General features: G+C 48.5%; 1 protein-coding gene across 4 annotated transcripts in view; it reads right to left on the minus strand.

The window, feature by feature from the left end:
• Positions 1-2,739: 2,739 nt before the first annotated feature.
• DGKG (diacylglycerol kinase gamma) overlaps positions 2,740-17,401 on the minus strand; it is a 156,602-nt gene continuing 141,940 nt past the window's right edge. For 2 of the 4 annotated variants that reach the window (XR_006274009.1, XR_006274007.1), the window contains 2 exons: positions 12,891-14,552; positions 9,397-12,771 (listed from right to left, as the gene is read on the minus strand). Coding sequence is in view for 1 of the 4 variants with exons in the window: in XM_038416720.2 (XP_038272648.1) it covers positions 14,454-14,552 (99 nt within the window). In the remaining 3 variants the exon portion in view is untranslated. Of the gene's footprint in view, positions 4,719-9,396; positions 14,553-17,401 lie in introns of those variants that run through there. The other 2 variants (XR_006274008.1, XM_038416720.2) reach the window with 2 other exon arrangements.

Below are 17,401 nucleotides of genomic sequence, written 5' to 3' on the forward strand. Positions count from 1 at the left end.
CTCCTCTTCCCAGTGCCCTGATCAGGGTTACCCTTCGCAGCAGGCCCAGCCATGGGGCTCTTCTGTGGTCTCCCTCTGGCTGGTGGTGTTGGCTGGCTCTGAAGCTGAGTTCTGCACAGGTATCACCAGGAGCAGTGGCGTCACGAGGACTAGAAACGTGTGTGGGCTGCAACTTACGATGGCTGGGCAGGTTGGTGCTGGCTCGTAGTGTGCTAGGGGCTACAACGAGCAGTGTGGACAATGCAGCACTGGGCTAGCTGTCAGAGTCCAAACCCACCCTCTGCCTGGGTGCTAACTGGTTACACCTCGGAGAGCCGGGGCCCATCCAGGCTCAGCTGTGGCTACACCCTTGCACAAGAGGCCAAGCCAAGCAACGTACAATCCTTTCCTGCTTTCCAGTCCTTCTGAAAGACATTGGACCCTTTGCTCCCTGTCCCAGACTGAGAAATGTTCCCTCCCTGGATGCTATTTGTGGGGGTGTGTTGGCTGGCTGGCTGGCCAAAGTAGTGCTGCTGCTACCTGAGAAGCAGTGAAAAGGGGTATAGCTCTCTAAATGCCCCTCTGACGGTCACACCTCTGGGAAGGGAATCGGTACCCTGCCCCCAAAAAGCTGCAAGGCCTGTCCCCAAACCTGGGGTCGATGGAGGCAGGGCCAGTAGCCATTGCCATTGGTCTGAGTCTCTCTTCCGCATGGCAGGGGGGAGATCTACATACAGGGCTGTACCATGTGTGGCTCTAAGGAGAACGATTGCTGGAGGAAACTGCAAGATGCTTCCCGGTGCCTTTGTGAGAACGGAAATCTCTGCAAGTTCAGTCTTAGGGGGAGGGGAGAACTAGTTTGGCTAAATTTAGAACCCCCTCAAAAAAAAAATCAATGGGTCTAAATTTAGCCCAATACACACTTCACATTGAGAGATCAGCTTGGCTTTGGCAACACACAACTTCCCGCCTGGTGCTGCTGCTGCTTTCTTTGTTCCCTAGAAACAAGACATTGATCACTTTCAAATAGGAAGCTTTGATTGGTGCAGGATTCAGTCCCTTAGAAGCAGATCTTTACAGGGTGCTTTCCCTGAAAAGTCTGATAGTTTAAACGTAGGGGAAGTGCCTTGTCTTTTGAGTCCCCTCGAACTCTACATTGTAAAAGGCTGCGAAGAATCAGGCTCAGCTGCAGCCTGACACAAGTGGAGCTGTCCCAGTGTAAAACCGTCGTGTGTCCCAGTGAATCAGGCTGTGCTCTAAGGCAGTGGTCTCCAAACTGGGGTGCGCAAGACAATCCCAGGGGGTGCACAGCACTCTGCCATTTTTTTTTCTTTGGCAGCAGCTCTACACGTCCATGGCTGGTGTCCCCCGCCACCCCCCGGCAGCACGTCTGCGGCAGGCCTTCCAGTCTTCACCCTGGGGGTGCGTGAACCAAAAAGTTTGGAGATCACTGCTCTAAGGGCACTGGGAAACACAATCTGCCCCCAGCATCTCCCAGCCCCACACTGGACCAGCCATTGGTTACGTTCTGCAAAATCACTCTGGTGCAGGGACATGTGGGCTTGCCAAAACTCACTCAGTTATGGAGACACTGTAGCCTCTTCAGAGGGAGCTTCTATTGCAAAGCCCTATCGTAGCATCCCGGAGGCAGGGGGCTGCATTTTAGGCCAACCTGATTTTCTAGACCAAAGCACAGGGGAGGCAGAGGGGAGCATCTTGGCAATGCCTGAAGGAAACCCTGCAAACTGGTTTTGAACTACGGGTAATGTAAAATGACTCTGATTTGAAATGTTTCCTGTTGTGTAACTGTTTTGTCTCCTCCTGGCCACAAGCAGCTGGTTACAGCCCCTTCTCGCTTCCCAGCAAGTTAAACCTCCTCACGCATCAGCTGCATTGAAGAAAATCACTTGTTATGATGAAGCAAGGTGATGAAGTACTTTTCTGCTGGGTAGCTTTGGAGTCAGCCTGACTCCCATTATTTCAATGGATGTCATAGCCCCAGTTCTGCGCCCAGGGATGCCATCACAACATGGAAGCCGTGACCCTGTGAGCCCTGGTGCTAACAGTAGAGGATCGGAGTAGGAACAGCTTCAGCTCCGTGAGGGGCAGAGCTAGTTTTGGCCCCATGGAGACTCACGGCTCTGAAGTGGGTGAGCTGCCACTAGCAACAGCAGTCACGGCTTCTGTTGGCAGACAAGTGAGTTTTGCGTCCTTTCCCTGGCAAAGTGGTCTGGGCTTGTAGGCTGACACGATGCCCAGTGGCTGGGGCTGAAAGGACAAAGGGACCAAGCTCTGCGTCTGCAGCGGGCAGATGGGGAGAATTATTGGTATCAAAAATGCTAAGTCTTGCAAGGGCTGAATGGGAAAAAGCTCCAAGGGGCTAAAGACCCAACTCGCCATTCCCAGCTTCATTCTCTTCCTTTTCACCCTTTTGCTTGCTTTTTGACTGTGTTGAAGAGAACATGTAAGGTACCTATTTTTCAGCTTCTCTGTAGCTGTCTCCAGGGTGCCACGGCATAGGAGCTGCTGGAGATGGGGCTCAGACCTGGCCACCATGCCAAGTGGTCAACGCAGCTTCAGTGCAGAAACACCAGCCCCGCTTTTGCTAGCAGAGAGGGCGCTGATGAGTTTGGAAAGGGAGAAAGCAGATATCTAGCTGGTCTCGGTGACTCAGCCGCTGACATGTCAACCTCCACAGTGATGCTCGGGGAAGTCCACAGGCAATAATGTAAACGCAACCTGACACATTCCAGGCCCAGCCACGGCTTCATTGTCGTTTTATTTGCTGTAAAACCACATAAAGCAGGATTCACAGATAAACGTGCTACATTACAATTCCATGCAGGGCACCACACTGACACACACGTGGGTGGACGGGGACTGGGTGGGGAGGGAAAAGGAGGCTCAACAGATTGCAGGGAATAGGGGAGACAGAGGCTGGGCAGTTGCCACACTGCACAGTTGGGGGGCTATGTGTTCTGTTTACACACTTGGTTGACGGTATCGAGAGCCCCTAAAAGCAGGGCTAGTTTGCTGCTAGTGGAATTCAATTCAGTCCTGGAGCCTGTGGAGTCAGGACAACGGGCAGGTTTATGCACAAAAGGAAATCTGAAGGTTCAATCATCTCAAGGGCTGGCTTTTTGGCTGTTGCAAGGGGCAACTTGCATGGTGTGGTTACTCCCCCAGCAGGTGACTCCTGTGAGGAAAGAGGAACCCCTACCACAAGACAAAGGGATGCCCTGTAAGACCATCCCGCCCAGCATGGGTGACTGGTCAGTGCTGGGCAGGGTACAATGCCTGTTCACTACATCACCAGAAACTGCTGGGCCACACCCCAGGGCACTAGGGAACAGCCTTGCTAAGCAGAGTGCAGCCTTTCTTGTGCTGTAACCTTCTGCAATGCACTCAGAGCACTGAAGTGGGAAAGAAAAGCATCTTCAAATACCATTGGGCTGGCTGAACGATCTCTGGCCCTGACGGAGGCTTATTGGGCGTGCCATGCAGAAGCTGGCTTTGGAGGTTGGCATGCCATGCTGCAGCGCTGTGGGGGTCATAGGCAGCTGGCCAGGGCATGCAGCAGGTTTTTGTAACACCTTGGCAACCTGGCCAAAGGTCACTCCATGGCCACTACCCTGACTTAACCAGGACACAGTCAAAAGGGGCTTATACCTCCCCACGCAGTGACTCAGGAGGCAGGAGAAAGGGCTGGCTTTACTAGCCAGCCTCTGTTTTCCATGGGAAATCCCTGAAGTCCAAATGGATGGGAGAGGAATCAGGAAGCAGAGAGGCAAGCAGTGGGCAGGGAAGCATAGCCAGGTGGCAAGTGGATGCATATTGGAGGAGAAGAGAAATAGAGAAGGGAATTTCCCATGAGCCTCCAGCCCAATGCACTGAGGCCATGTCCGGGAGCCTGCCCTGTATGCCAGCAAAGAGATTGCTGTGTGAGTGTGCGGTGGCGTATGCGCTACCCCGCTTCCTCGGGGCTCTGGGGAGCTGGCCAGGGAGTGCGAAACTGCAGGAGCTTTCCAATGGCAGCAGAGCGGCCTTGGTGAGCCCCCCACTATTGGTTCTCTCAGGAAGTGCATAGAGGCAAAAGCAACTCAGAAGCCGGGCTCAGTCTGGACACCTTTCCTGGGCTAGACGCTGTCTCAGACCTGCTTTCCAGACACACCAAAAGCAGGCACTAGCTCTGCTCTCTTGCTGCTTTCCTCCTCCCCAGAATTTCCCTTCTAGCTCCCCAGCTTCTCAGCTGGTATAAGCAGATGAGCCACCATTTATGCCAATGGAACTGCAGCTATTTATATCGGCTGCGAACTCACCCCCCTGCAGCACTGTGCCCACGATGCACCTGCAATCTGCCTTGCAGAGTCTATAAAACAGGCTGAGATGCCCAGGCACTAAGAAATGGGGGCACTTTTTCCTACTGGGCCTTCCTCTCCAAATAACATGGGGGGCTCTGTGTTTACTAGGTCATGGTGGCACTCAGAGCGCATGGAATCAGTTCACAAAGACGTTTTGTCTTCCTGCTGGCCCTCGGACGCAGCCTGGGATCTGAGTGATTGAGCTGCGCTCCTGAATCATCACTAGCCATCAAAATTCTGCAGCTGGCACTGGGTTACTGCATGAGCCAAAAGTTTCCAGCTTGCTCTCCCGGAGCTGTGCTGGGAGAACTGGAGTAAAAACTCGTTTTTTCCAGGAATAGGAGCAGATCAGAATCTGAATTTGTACAGGAAGCAGGTCTGTTGAATAAAAAGGTGCTATTTTTATATAGGTACTTTTCTGACCATAGTGTCACTGTACAACGATAATTAGCAGGAAAGGGTGTCAAATCTGCTTATATAAATCCCAAATGATCTCATGGTTTTTCACCATATATATTAAAGAGAGAAGGCCTTTCCCCCTACCAATAGCATTTACAGTTAGTGTGTTCTTTTTTTAACATTTCCAGAGGAGCAAGTAGGGGTCTGACAAATACCATCTGGAAGGGGATTTGGAGAACAAATATTGTTAATGTTTTGTGGTAATTCACATTTTTATTTCAGCATCAGTACAATATGTTTTCACCTGCCGCTAATTTACAAATATCATTGTTTCAATCAAAGGGAAATGTATTTACATACTGCCTAGCAGAGCACACAGATGCAAAGGAGCAAAGATGGGCTGATCAGCGTTCTCCTCTGCTCACAAAGCCTTTTGCCTGCATGTTTGGAAAATCTGATGCGATTTTCCACTTGATTGGAGAGTTGCTTAGCAAAAATCCCCTGTATCAAGTTGCATTAGATATTTACAGTGTTTTTCCATGAACACTTTCCTATTAATCTGTGCATGCAATTGCATCTTAGAAAATGCTTAAAACCTATTATTTAAAAGGGTCTTGCCATATTCAGAGCTGCACGCTCTGGAATGTGTGTTATGGACCAGATTCTCCCAACCAGCCCAACTGCACTTGGAGTCAAGAAGGGGGCAAATACAGCTGTAAGTCATGGAGAATCCTTAGGTGGCTGGATTGCCCTAGGGCTCTGGAGAATTGGTTAGAATTAAAAGGGGCTGGCCTAATGGGAATGACTTTCAGTGGGAATTGGGTTCCTTGGGCCCCTCTGGATATCTCAGCCTAGGTCTCCAGCTTCTTCTTCCTAACTATTTAATTCAGCCTCCTTCTCCCAATGGTCCAAGTTTTCCCCAGAAGAGCTGACTCAGCCTTTCACATGAAGTGTATGATCAACCACCCAGAGCTATAACCAAGCCTCCTTCCTTTCCTCTCTTTAAAAGAAATGACACCCAGCTTTGCTTGAACCTGTAGCTACCACCCCTTTCCTAGCTGTGGCTGGTGTTTTAGTTCTGAGAACTGTGTATCGTAAACTGCAGTGGGTTGGGACCAAGTAAGTGCCCTGAGATCCCAAGCCACAGTCGTGTTTAGCAACATGCTTAACTTTAAGCATGTGCTAATTCCCATTGACGTTCAGTGAGACCACATCTATGGTGCAGTAAAAAACCCACATCCCAGTCAGCTAACTTGAGCTTGGGGGCCAGTGTAGATGTTCAGTCTCAGAGCCCTGAGAACCTGAGTCAGCTGCGGTTGTGCCGGGGGTCTTTTATTGCAGCACACACAAGACCCTGAGAGACCATTTCCATGTTGGGTAAAACAACCATGTATGGACGTTGCCTTGATTCTAGCTAGAGGTGGTTGAGAATTTTTGGACAAAATTTTTCCATTGAAAAATACTGATTCACTGAATCCAGAACAGTTCACAAAACTGGCTCGGCTTTGATGGTTCTTCTAACTCGGGGGGGGGGGGGGAGTTGGAGGGGAGGAGAAGTTTTGAAACTGTCAAATTGAAATATTTCAACAAATGAACAATTCCATTTTTTTCCGATTGGAAACGACTTTTTCTAAATTTAAGCTAATTTGCCCAAAAGATTTAAAAGAAGAAAAAAAGGTCAAAATTGAAATGAAATATTTCTAAATTTTCAAACAATGTTTTGAGTGATCTGAACTGCCAGTTTTCCAATTCAGAAATAGATTCAAGGTTTTGACTTTTCATCCTCATACAAGATGGGGGGGGGGGATTTCAAACTCTGAAAAATATTTGGAGACAGGAAGTGGTTCCTGACCCGCTCTGGTTATATTACAAAAGCTCTCTGCACCAAGGATCAATCTGGTCTTCTGAGTGACTAGTTTATTCCTAATATGCACTGCTCTGTGGCTCTTGTCTCTGGTTCACCCGCCAAGCTGTTCACAGGACCAAGCAGGCAGAATAGTCTCAAACTTTGTTCTGCGGAGAATGGGCTGGACCCAGCCCTCTCTCAGCCCACCATGGAGGCAGGATGAGGAAGAAGTTTTCCCTGAATTATGATACAGTCCCTGTGGCTCAGCAGAAATTACAGACAGAAAGATCACCCTAAACAACTCCCCCCCCCTCCTTCCAGTTCACCTGTCATGTTAGGTGAGTGTCGCATGCCCCCTTCATTCTCCATCGTGACCAAGGCACAGGGATACAGATTTAGTTCTCTCATCCTGAATTAACCCATCCAGCTCCTTTCAGTATTGTGAGGTCCTTCTTGGCATTCTCTCCATTTTGCTGTGTAGACCGATGCCCAGTAGCATTTTAAGAAACACCTCACTATGGTGCACCACATAGAGGTGGCCTGCTCCCTTTCCACGCTCTGGTGCAACGCCTGCATACAGTCCGCTCTCGTGGCATGCCAATCGCAAAATGAACTAGGTTCATCTCTGGTGTCACTCCACCCAGGTGATCAAAATTACACCAAGGATGAAACTAGCCCTTTTATAATCTCCCCCCTCCATTTACAATTTGAAGACCTCTCCCCACACAACATTACCCTTACAGTATGCTGCTTTGGACAGAGCTGCTGGCTAAGAATCCCACACTCACTGAATTGACTTTTCCTTCTTTTTCATTTCTTGCCCACATGTCCAACCATCTAAGGACCTTTGGATCATTTCTCTAGCCTCTCTGGGGTTTACAACACCATTCCTTTCAGTAAACCTAAACAGCTGACCCACAGAAAGTCTCCCTCAAACTCGATACATAGCCATTAGTACGAGCTGCTGTTCGGAGCCCTCAGGCAGTTTCAGGCCTGGAACATTGCTCAGATCCAAACCAATCCGAATGAACTATTTCAATTCAGATGCCAAGGAATGCTGTCTCAGATGCTTTACTAATGCTCAAGTACCCAGTGTATTCTCAGAGTCACTACTGTTGCAATACCATGTTCCAAAGAAAAGCAGTTGAGTTTCTTTTGCCTGGCTTATGCCCTGTAGCTGGTGTTTAGGGAACTTGTTTGGATTCTCACAGATTTCCCCTCTCATCCCTGCATGCTGTTGAATAACTGTAGGGAAAGGTCTACGGTCTGCCTGTGGCAGCAGAGATGAGGATCATGGTGGGAGTGATGGAGTGTCTAGGGGCAGGAGGGCTAGCGTGTGGTGCCAGGGGATTGAAAGGCCTGTGAATGATGAGAGGATGAGAAGGCTGTGGGCTAGCAGCCCACATGTAGTGGAAGAGAATGGCAGGCTGGATGGCAGGAGACAGCTGAGGGAAAGCAGGATGTCGTGGAAAGAAAGGCGAGTAAAAGAGTTCTCAGAGGCAGGGCAGATGTTTGGGATGAGGGCAAGGAGGCTCTGGCAAATGGGGCTGAATGCCAGAGTTCAGTGGGGAATTGCAGATCATTCCATTTTGGAGTCACTAGTGTGGGGTGTGAACCGAGAGCTTAATATTTGCTCTATTATTTTAGTAAGGCTTGAAGTTAGCTGTATTTCTAGATGGGAATTGCCAGGATCACACAAACTGTTTTTGAAGGCTTGATACCTCAGTTGTTTTTCTTCCATATTCTGTGGTACCTCCTTGGTTCTTTATGACACTTTTCTGCTCTATATAGGCTTTTATATTGTATTCATCGCTGGAGTATCTGAGCGCCTTCCAGGAGTGAGACTTGACTACACAGCTGTCACATGGTATTTGCTCTCACATCCTCTCCCCCGAAGGAGAAGCATGTGGCAGGTTTGTGTGTGTGTGTGTGTGTGTGTGTGTGTTCTTTGGCCTATTAGAAAAGGAAGGCCAAAATAATGTGGCTTGCACTTCGAGCAGAAAGTGGTGAGATTTGGATTGTCCTTTGTTCATTTCACAGTCTCAGACCGGCCCAGGAGAAAGGTCTATCTTCCACCCAGATGAGCTTGATCTATGCTAAAAGGTCAGGTTGACTCAACTACATCTGTCAGGGGTGTGAAAAATGCCAACCTAACCCCTGGCGTAGACAGCGGTAGGCTGATGGAAGAATTCTTCCTTTGACCTAGCTACCACCCCTCAGAGAGATGGACCAGTGGCAGCACTGGGAGAACCTCTCTGTTGGCATATGTAGCATCTGCGCTACAGCAGTGCGGCTGTAGCATTTCCAGTGGTGACAAGCCCTTATTCTTGCTGTTGAGAGTTCCATTGTGCCATAGGAGTGAACTTGTTGACCATGATTTTTGTCCCAGAACTTTAAATGGTCTTCACTCAGTAATTCACTAGCTAATTCCTTTAGCAACCTTGGAAAAGCAACACCAGTCATGCTTATCCGTCCATCCATTTCCCATGTATTCTATTACCTGTTCGTAGCCTGCTCAGCAATAGGCTCCTCCTTACTTTAATCATCCCTGCCTCTTCCAGCGACACTTGCGGACCCAAGAGTGGTTTTTGGTTTTTCCCGTTTGGTCTCTCTTGCTCCTTCTCTCCCCATTACCACATAGTGTCTCACTGGTGTTGTAAATGCCATGCACTGCCCCCTGCATTGCTCACTCACAGCGGTGCTGCTGTGAGAACCATGTCAGCTGTTTCACCCCTAGATTGTTCTCCCACGAGGTGACTTTTCCAGTGCGTGGAGTGTATTGCCTGTGTTCCTTGTGTGAACGTTTAAGCCCACAAGTACATTAATGGGACTTTTGCTTACTGTTAATCAGTTTGAGGGGGAGAGCAGCTTTATCTTCCACCTTAGTGCTCAGGGGAGAAGAATATGCCACATCATAGGAAACCTTCCATGTCACACTGTCTGCTTGGACTCCATCTGCATGACTGAAGCCTGGCTAATGCATTGGACTGGTTTCTGGCAACAATTTGCATGGTGAGTCCCAGACCCTCTCTACAAAATCAATGATCAGCTGGTCTCCAGGTATCAGCCCTAGATCTCTGTGTAGGTCAGCAAGTTGCCAGGTCTCTTTCTAGACAGCTAATGCTATGCTTCAATATTTTTCACTTACACTGTCTGCAAACTGAAACACTAACTCATCCATCTAGGTTATGCTATCACTGTAATATCAGAGTACCTAGGAGAAGGGTGAACTGCCCTCATTGAGTGTTGACTCTGAAACCCAATGATGACCAACGGCTCTCTGCATTGCTAATTCTGCCCTTCCTGCTGTCACACTGCTAAAAGTGATGGAACTGCTGTCTCCAGACTGAGTTCCCTGCCCTATGGCCAGGAGAAAATGACATGGGGAGAGAAATGGACTACCATTAGGCTTTCCCACTTGTTTCTCCCTGAAGTGTTGCCCTTCAGCTGCTAGGGGCTACTTTGATATCTGCTGAGTAGTGGCTAGATGCCCCTCCTGCCCCTGGGTCCTTGCTCGGTGCAGCAAAATGGGTAGCCACATGGGGGAGCAGAGCAAGCGAGGAGCAGGCATGGTGCTGATCATGGCAGGGAGCAGAAGATCAGGTGCTGCAGCCACACTCCTAGGCTTGGGGATGAGGAGAAGAGATCAGGGCAGGGAAAGAAGGAAGATGATTCCTTGGGGCCCCCTGATACGTGGAGTGAGGAGAGCAGAAATTGGGTGGGGAATGAGGACCAGAAAACAATTCCAGCCTAGCTTCCTGCTGTTCTAAACATTTGGTTATTCCTCTCCCCTCTGGACTCTCTCGGGAACTCCCATCTACGTGCTCCTGGTCACAGCCCAGTGAAGTCTGCCAAGCCACATATGCATTAGTTCTGCCCATGTTAGCATGACTCTCAATGCTCTATCAGCTCCCTGTAGAGCTTCCAGACACAGCACTTGGTGCCCATAGCCATGCTCTGCTCTAGAGTCCTCCTTGCAGCTCAGTCCCCTCCAATGTCACATCTGCAATCTCCGCCTTCTTGTATAGTTTGGGGATAGCTCAGTGAACACTCCCTGTCTCAGCCTGGTCAAGTGCTTCCATTCAGACTGACCTGTCTTTCTGTATGGATCAGTGTCCTGGAGGGCTGTCAAGGGCCTGCAGGTGCTGAGAGGGCTTCGGGCTACATCCTGTGCATTGGATCCATGCCCTTCGTGGGTGGAGAAGGCCAGTGGGAAGTGCCCAGTCCTGTGCTAAGAGAGGTTGTCAATGCCTCCCTGCAGGGGGCAGGATGCCAGCCTCGGGCCTGTGCTCAGGAATTCATTGCTTGGCACTGACAATCTAGTTCATTTTTGTCCAGGGTCTGATCTTCCTTTTATGGTCAAAGTCCCCTGGACAAGCCTGTAGAGTGACACCCTCACAGCACCTAGACCCCTCAGGTCTCCGTGGCCCATGAGAAGCTGGGTACCAGCTTTGGTCTGGTACAGAGACTGAGCTAGCTGCATTGGCTGACAATCTCCACCCAGCGATAGATGAAGATCAAGTCATCTGGGCTGGCACCGTTAGTTCCACCAGCTGCATTTCTCACAGTCGGACTTGAGGTGTTGTTGGCATGCCTGCAGGTGTTGCTCTTGTAGGGAGATGACCACGGCAAATTGTTCTCCTTCCTAAAAGCACTTTCAGGGGCAGTTGTGCAGGGCTCCTGCTTGGTGTGGAAAAAGTCACATCCCAAGAGATGATGCATGTCCAGCCACAGGCACATGGTGTCTTACATGCAAGAAATATGGACATTTTGCAGCTGTTTGCTGCACCAAAACAGTCAAGGAGTTGATTCGTATGACAGACCATCAAGGGGCATTGTTTCTGGGAATCTATCCCTTGTGATGACACACAGCCTGCCTGGAGAGTGAAACTGAATATTCATGGCAAGGCTATTGACTTTAAAAATCGACTCAGGAGCTGATGTTACAGTCACCTCAGAAGAGACTTACAATCACCTTCAACCCCTCCCAGAGCTGAAGTCACCTGACAAAGCTCTGACTAGTCCTGGAGGTATTCTGAATTGCATGGGCCAGTTCACCACAGAAACAACTTACAAAGACAAAAGCTTTGCATTCAGAGTGTATGTGATCAAGGTAACAGCCTTCTCAGCCACAGTATGGTAACCATGATGGGCCTAGTGGGAAAGGTGGAAGAACTCAGAGGATTTGATGATGTTGGACTTTTGAAAGGAGGTACATTTAAGTAATTCTGAATGAAATATGATTTTGATCATATTTCTAGCAGCCCAAGTTTCCCACAAGTGAATGGAGAGGCTGAGAGAGCTGAACAGACAGCCAAGAAAATCCTATAGCAGGAAGATCCATTCCTTGTTCTTCTGAGTTACAGATCAACACCAACAACGGCTACTGGATGGAGTCCAGCACAACTCCTGATGGGAGGACAACTCAGAACTACTGCTGCAATGTTGAAAAAGAATCTATCTCCAAAGTGGCCAGACATGCAGAGAGTAGCCAAATCAGATACAAAGTCTATAAGCGCTTTTACAACAGAAATCACTCAGAGAACTGTTGGGTCTAGAACAGTTCATGTCAAATTGGATGAAGAAATGGGATGGACAACTGCAGGTGACATGAAGAAAAAATTCAGTGCCCAGATCATATGTGATTAAGACCAAGAGTAGAGAGTTCAACAGAAATCATCAACACCTACAGTTTGTTCCTCCAAAAGAACAATCAACAGAGCAATCTCTACAGATGGCAGGTGCAGAACAAGAAGACGACTTAAGGATTCCAAACCAACCACAACCAGCAACTACTGGACAGCCAGATGACCAAGGTGCTATGCATTTAGAAAATCAGTATGATTCAGACACACTTAACAGAGTGGTCCATATGAAACTTCAAAGACCGTAGGATAGCATAAATATCGTAAACGGGAGGAATATAGAACTTAAAGGGGGAGATGTAATGGATGTATTATACTGTTCAGCCACTAGTGGCATGGTGTGTAAAACATCTTATTGAAATTAACCTCAACCATACCTGGGAGCGCATTTGAAGGATCCTATGATGAACACAGCTGGTGTGTATAAGCAAGCGCTGTCACCAGTCCATAGCTGGCACAGAAGATCTTGACACAGCACTCTGCCTAACTGCCAACCCATCAGGTTGGTGGGTTTGATATTCAGGACAGATTCAGTGGGGAACTAGGATGAGCTGTAGCTCACGAAAGCTTATGCTCAAATAAATTTGTTAGTCTCTAAGGTGCCACAAGTACTCCTTTTCTTTTTGCGAACACAGACTAACACGGCGGCTACTCTGAAACCTAGGATGAGACCATCACACTTATATGACCTAAGCCAAATCTGAATGCAGGTCCCCTAGGCAGGAAAGCATAGTAGCAAATAGCTTGTATATTACAATCACATTTGAAGCCGTGTTGCTTTTGTCTCCCTTCGCTGTATACTCTTTACCTTTCTTCCCCCCACCCTGCTTGCACTGTTGTGCTTTAGAAAGAAAATAACTCTCTGCAGTGCTTCTACTGGGTTGACTTTGATTTCATCCCCAGACCAGCGCCTCTTCCAAAGCCATTCACAAGACTGCCACGAATTTTGATGACTCAGCATAAGTCCTTTGCTGCATTAGTGAAGGCTGAGTGCCACATCACATCCAAAATTCAACTCAGGCCATTTGTCAGTGGGCTAAAGCAACCCTATTAAGAATAATACTCTCCTGTAAGGAGAGTTTGGGCCTCTCTCTTAACTGGAACTGCCAGGGAAAATTGGGACGTTACATTCCCATCAAATTTTCTTTTTAAGGGAAAAGAATCTATTCAATAAATATATAAATAAAAAAACCACACAGGTGGGGTCCAAAATTGGATTCAGGATTCCATGGAGGCTGGCAGCCTGGCAAGGCCCATGTTTGACCAGTTATACATTCCAAGTGTTGTCTCCCCTTGTTTACCCTGAGCTTGTTTCTGGCATCCAAGGAATGGGCTCTCCTTGTGTGGCCTCCCCCCGTCCCTTCTGGCTCCCTCTCTTCAAACATAGCTCGCACCCAAATGGGTTTGAAACTGAATGACAAACTTGTTTCTGTTTAAACCTGCCCTCCCCCCCCCCGTTCCCCTCCCAAAAAAGCTAGTGGTGGAGTACTTTTAAACAATTAAATTAGAACAGTTTGAGAAAAGGTACCATCTCCCCCTCTTCAGTGTTGCTGAAGCTAAGACAACAAATAACTGTTAGAATGTATAGGATTTAGTGTCCACAGGGACAGTGCAATGAAACATCCAGTATCCTCGGACAGAATTAAACAATAAATAAGTGACACTCAGCTTCTTGGCAGGTCCCTGTGTTTCACTGGCAACTTTGGGGGACAGGTGGGGAGTTAAGTGTTTAAATAAAAAAAAGAAACCAACTCTCATTTGAAGTGTTGGGCCAGATATTATACTCCATCCATTCCAGGCCATCTGTGCTGGTCTATTTTCAGAGGATAATAAATTTTCTCAACAGAGTCTAAGGCTTCACCAGGGACAAAACCCTTCCCTGGCACTGAGAGTTTGTTTTCACTCCTGCAATTGAGACGTTCTAGGAAAAATCTCTCTCTTTTTTTATTTTTTTCCCCCAAACCATCCAGGTGGTGCCTGCCAGTAGAGTGTGTGTGTGTGTGTGTGTGTGTACAAACCCAAACTACACCTCATTTCACATGGAACCATTGGCTGCTCTTTTCCACTTGCTGTTCAAACCACTGCCCGGGGTCTGCTGTTTCCAAAGCAGAGCGAGAAGTCAGGAAATCTGAAGAGATGAAGGTCCTTTTCCATAGGCCTTTCTTGCAGCAGTTGCCAGCGGGATGCAACATTGTCACCTCTGGACTTGATTTCTTTGCTTGTTTAATCTTGAGTTCGGTTTCTTCGCTTCAGGAAGAAGAAGCTGCTCTTCTGGGGAGCGCCCAGCAACATTGGCACTTGGCTTTTGTGGGTAATTTTTATCTAAAAATCAATACATAAAAAAAAATCAATAAGGCTCAGCTTAAAGAAGGATTAGTTGGGCTACTCCCCTCAGAAAGAGACTCTGGTCCCCGAGAACATGACAGCATCCATCTTGGCCAGCATGCTAGGGATGGAACCAGGGACCTCCACTGCTGCAAGGAAGAGCCTTTACAGCTTGAGCTAAAGAGCCAGGCTCAGCTCATTTCTGGATTGGACACCTAACCCATGCTGACCAGAGGACAACAGTAGCACCAGGAGCCAATCAGCTCCTGGTTTCCTAAGACTCAAACTCTTGTAATTCACTCAATGTTTTATGAGGGACAGAAAGCCTGGACGAGGTGCATGGGTTTGCATTTCTCTCTCCAACACACAGCTCTGTCCATTCATCTCTGCCCTGGTCCACATCATTCTTAAGAACATAAGAATGGCTATACTGGGTCAGACCAAAGGTCCATATAGCCCAGTATCCTGTCTTCCAAGAGTGGCCAATGCCAGGTGCTCCAGAGGGAATGAACAGAACAGGTAATCAAGTGATCCACCCCCTGTCGCCCATTCCCAGCTTCTGGCAAACAGAGGCTAGGACACCATCCCTGCCCATCCTGGCTAATACCCATTAATGGACCTATTTTCCATTAACTTATTTAGTTCTTTTTTTGAATCCTATTATAGTCTTGGCCTTCACAACATCCTCTGGCAAGTAGTTCCACAGGTTGACTGTGTGTTGTGTGAAAAAAAACTTCCTTTTGTTTGTTTTAAACCTGCTGCCTATTAATTTCATTTGGTGACCCCTAGTTCGTTTGTTATGAGAAGGAGTAAATAACGCTTCCTTGCTATTCTAGTCTCCTCAGCAAAGACTGCCTGCCATGACAAATGGCAGTGGGCTTTTGTGATGTCAACAATGATGTCTAGGATGGATCCACCAAACACACTTCCACGGATTGGCCAAGTTACATTAGAAGCCTAAGCTCTAGAAGGCTAGTACCCCACCCAGCAGTGCTCCCTTTACACCAAAACTCTTCCTGATCTGGCTCCTCTAGAATACAGGCATCACTTTACTCTTAAACGAAGTGGCTGGTTTCCAATGCCACAGGCGGAGATGCAGTTGGCAGCTCTTCCAACGGCAGCCACAGCAAGACATTTGCCAGCATTCTCTACTGCACAGCAGCGTAAAAGACTGAAACTGGACATGTGTGAGAGTAAAACCATGCCCATGGCCTTTAACCCCACTATCACATGGCTCATGAAGTGGAACCTGAGGTTCCTGACACAGGCTTTTGAGGAAAAAGTGAGATTGCTATGGGTGAAGCTGCTGACGCAGGGGCCGCAGCACGATAGAACAGTCTGGACTAGACCAGGGAGGGGTTATCTGGATGGGGGTGAATGACTCACAGGATTCTGTCTAGCAGCATTTCCACGGCAGGGTCAAGTCAGCTGAATCCAAAACATGAGTATTGAGTAGCTTGATAATGGGGAGCATTGTGAAAAGCACCGAAGAGATTTAGGAGTCCAGGTCCCATTTTCAGCAGTGACTTAGGCATCTAAGCCCAGAGCCACCAAAGTATTTTGATCATTGAAACCGATGGGGTTTATGCACCTAGGTACCTTGGAGGATCTGGGTCTGAGGAGCTCAGGTCTCATCCACAGTCAGTAGGAATTAGACTCCTCAGTCATTTGGGTGCTTTTAGAAATTCCATCCAATATCCCTGCAGTTTAAATATGTTTTTTTTCTTTAAAATATGCCATGCTGGTCTAAATGTAATAATTGAACAGCGGATGCGAGAGTTAAATGCAATTCTCCCTCCAGCCAGTGGTTGGCAGCATCCCTTTAAAGAGCCTGCTCTTCGTGGGTCAGGGACATGGGACTTGGTAGATTAAGGGCTTCCTAGCTTTGCAAGTGCATGTGTGGGACGTGTCTCTTTGTGAGCTGCCAGCAGGAACCAGTGCCATGGAGCAAAGGTGTCGGGTCGTTCTGGATCATACTGGGATCCTGGGCCAGGGCACTCTGGAGCCTCCGGGCAGGGACACCCACTCTCCCCGGAGACCAGGTCCCCAGCAAGGTGCTTTAATAATCTCCATCCTCTTGAGTGCAATCACTGCAGTGAGTCTAACGTGCTACAGTGACAAAAATAGCAGGTTGCCAGGGCTCTGAGGCCGCCCACTAGGAAACTCAAAAGCACCACTTTAGGTGCAGAGGCATTGCATTCTCACATGGGGGATGGGGGCAGGGCAGGGGAGAGGAGAGCTGGTGCCATCGCCCTGTTCAGGAACAGCGGGCCAGGTCACGTGTGTTCACTGTGCAGTCACATTCAGCCCTTGCACTGGGGTCAGTGTCCTGGGATGATCCACCACAAGGTGGCTGGATGGCATGTGCACCGCACCCTGCCCTGGGATGGTGCAGCCATAAACCAGGCCAGTAGAGGCAGCTGTGGGGGGGGCGGGGCAACTGGGTCAGCACTCCTCTCCTTGCTTAGTGCCCCACACTTCTGGGGCTGGTCCCAGGCAGTGTAGGACTCTGTCTCAGCTGCAAACAGACTGCGCCGAAGGGAAGAAAAATCTGACTTGTTTGAATTAAAACAAAGGGGAGAATTTACTGGGAGATCTGCTGAAATCAGAGCAATGCTGAGACAGCCTGTGTCTATGTGCAGTGAATCTAACCAGGAACAATGCTATGCAATGTGGGGTGAGGCTGGTACCCTGCTTCAGAGCCAGCACTTCTTGCAGGGCCACCATGGGCAGCACACTCCGCTTGGGGGACAACAGGTTGGGGGTCCCTGCAGCTGGCTCAGGCAGCTGGTGACACCGTGACAAGCATTTCTTGCCTGGAAAAATCTTGGTTTTGATGTCAGAGC

Source organism: Dermochelys coriacea, chromosome 9 (assembly GCF_009764565.3).
Source record: "Dermochelys coriacea isolate rDerCor1 chromosome 9, rDerCor1.pri.v4, whole genome shotgun sequence".
Lineage (NCBI taxonomy): Eukaryota > Metazoa > Chordata > Testudines > Dermochelyidae > Dermochelys > Dermochelys coriacea.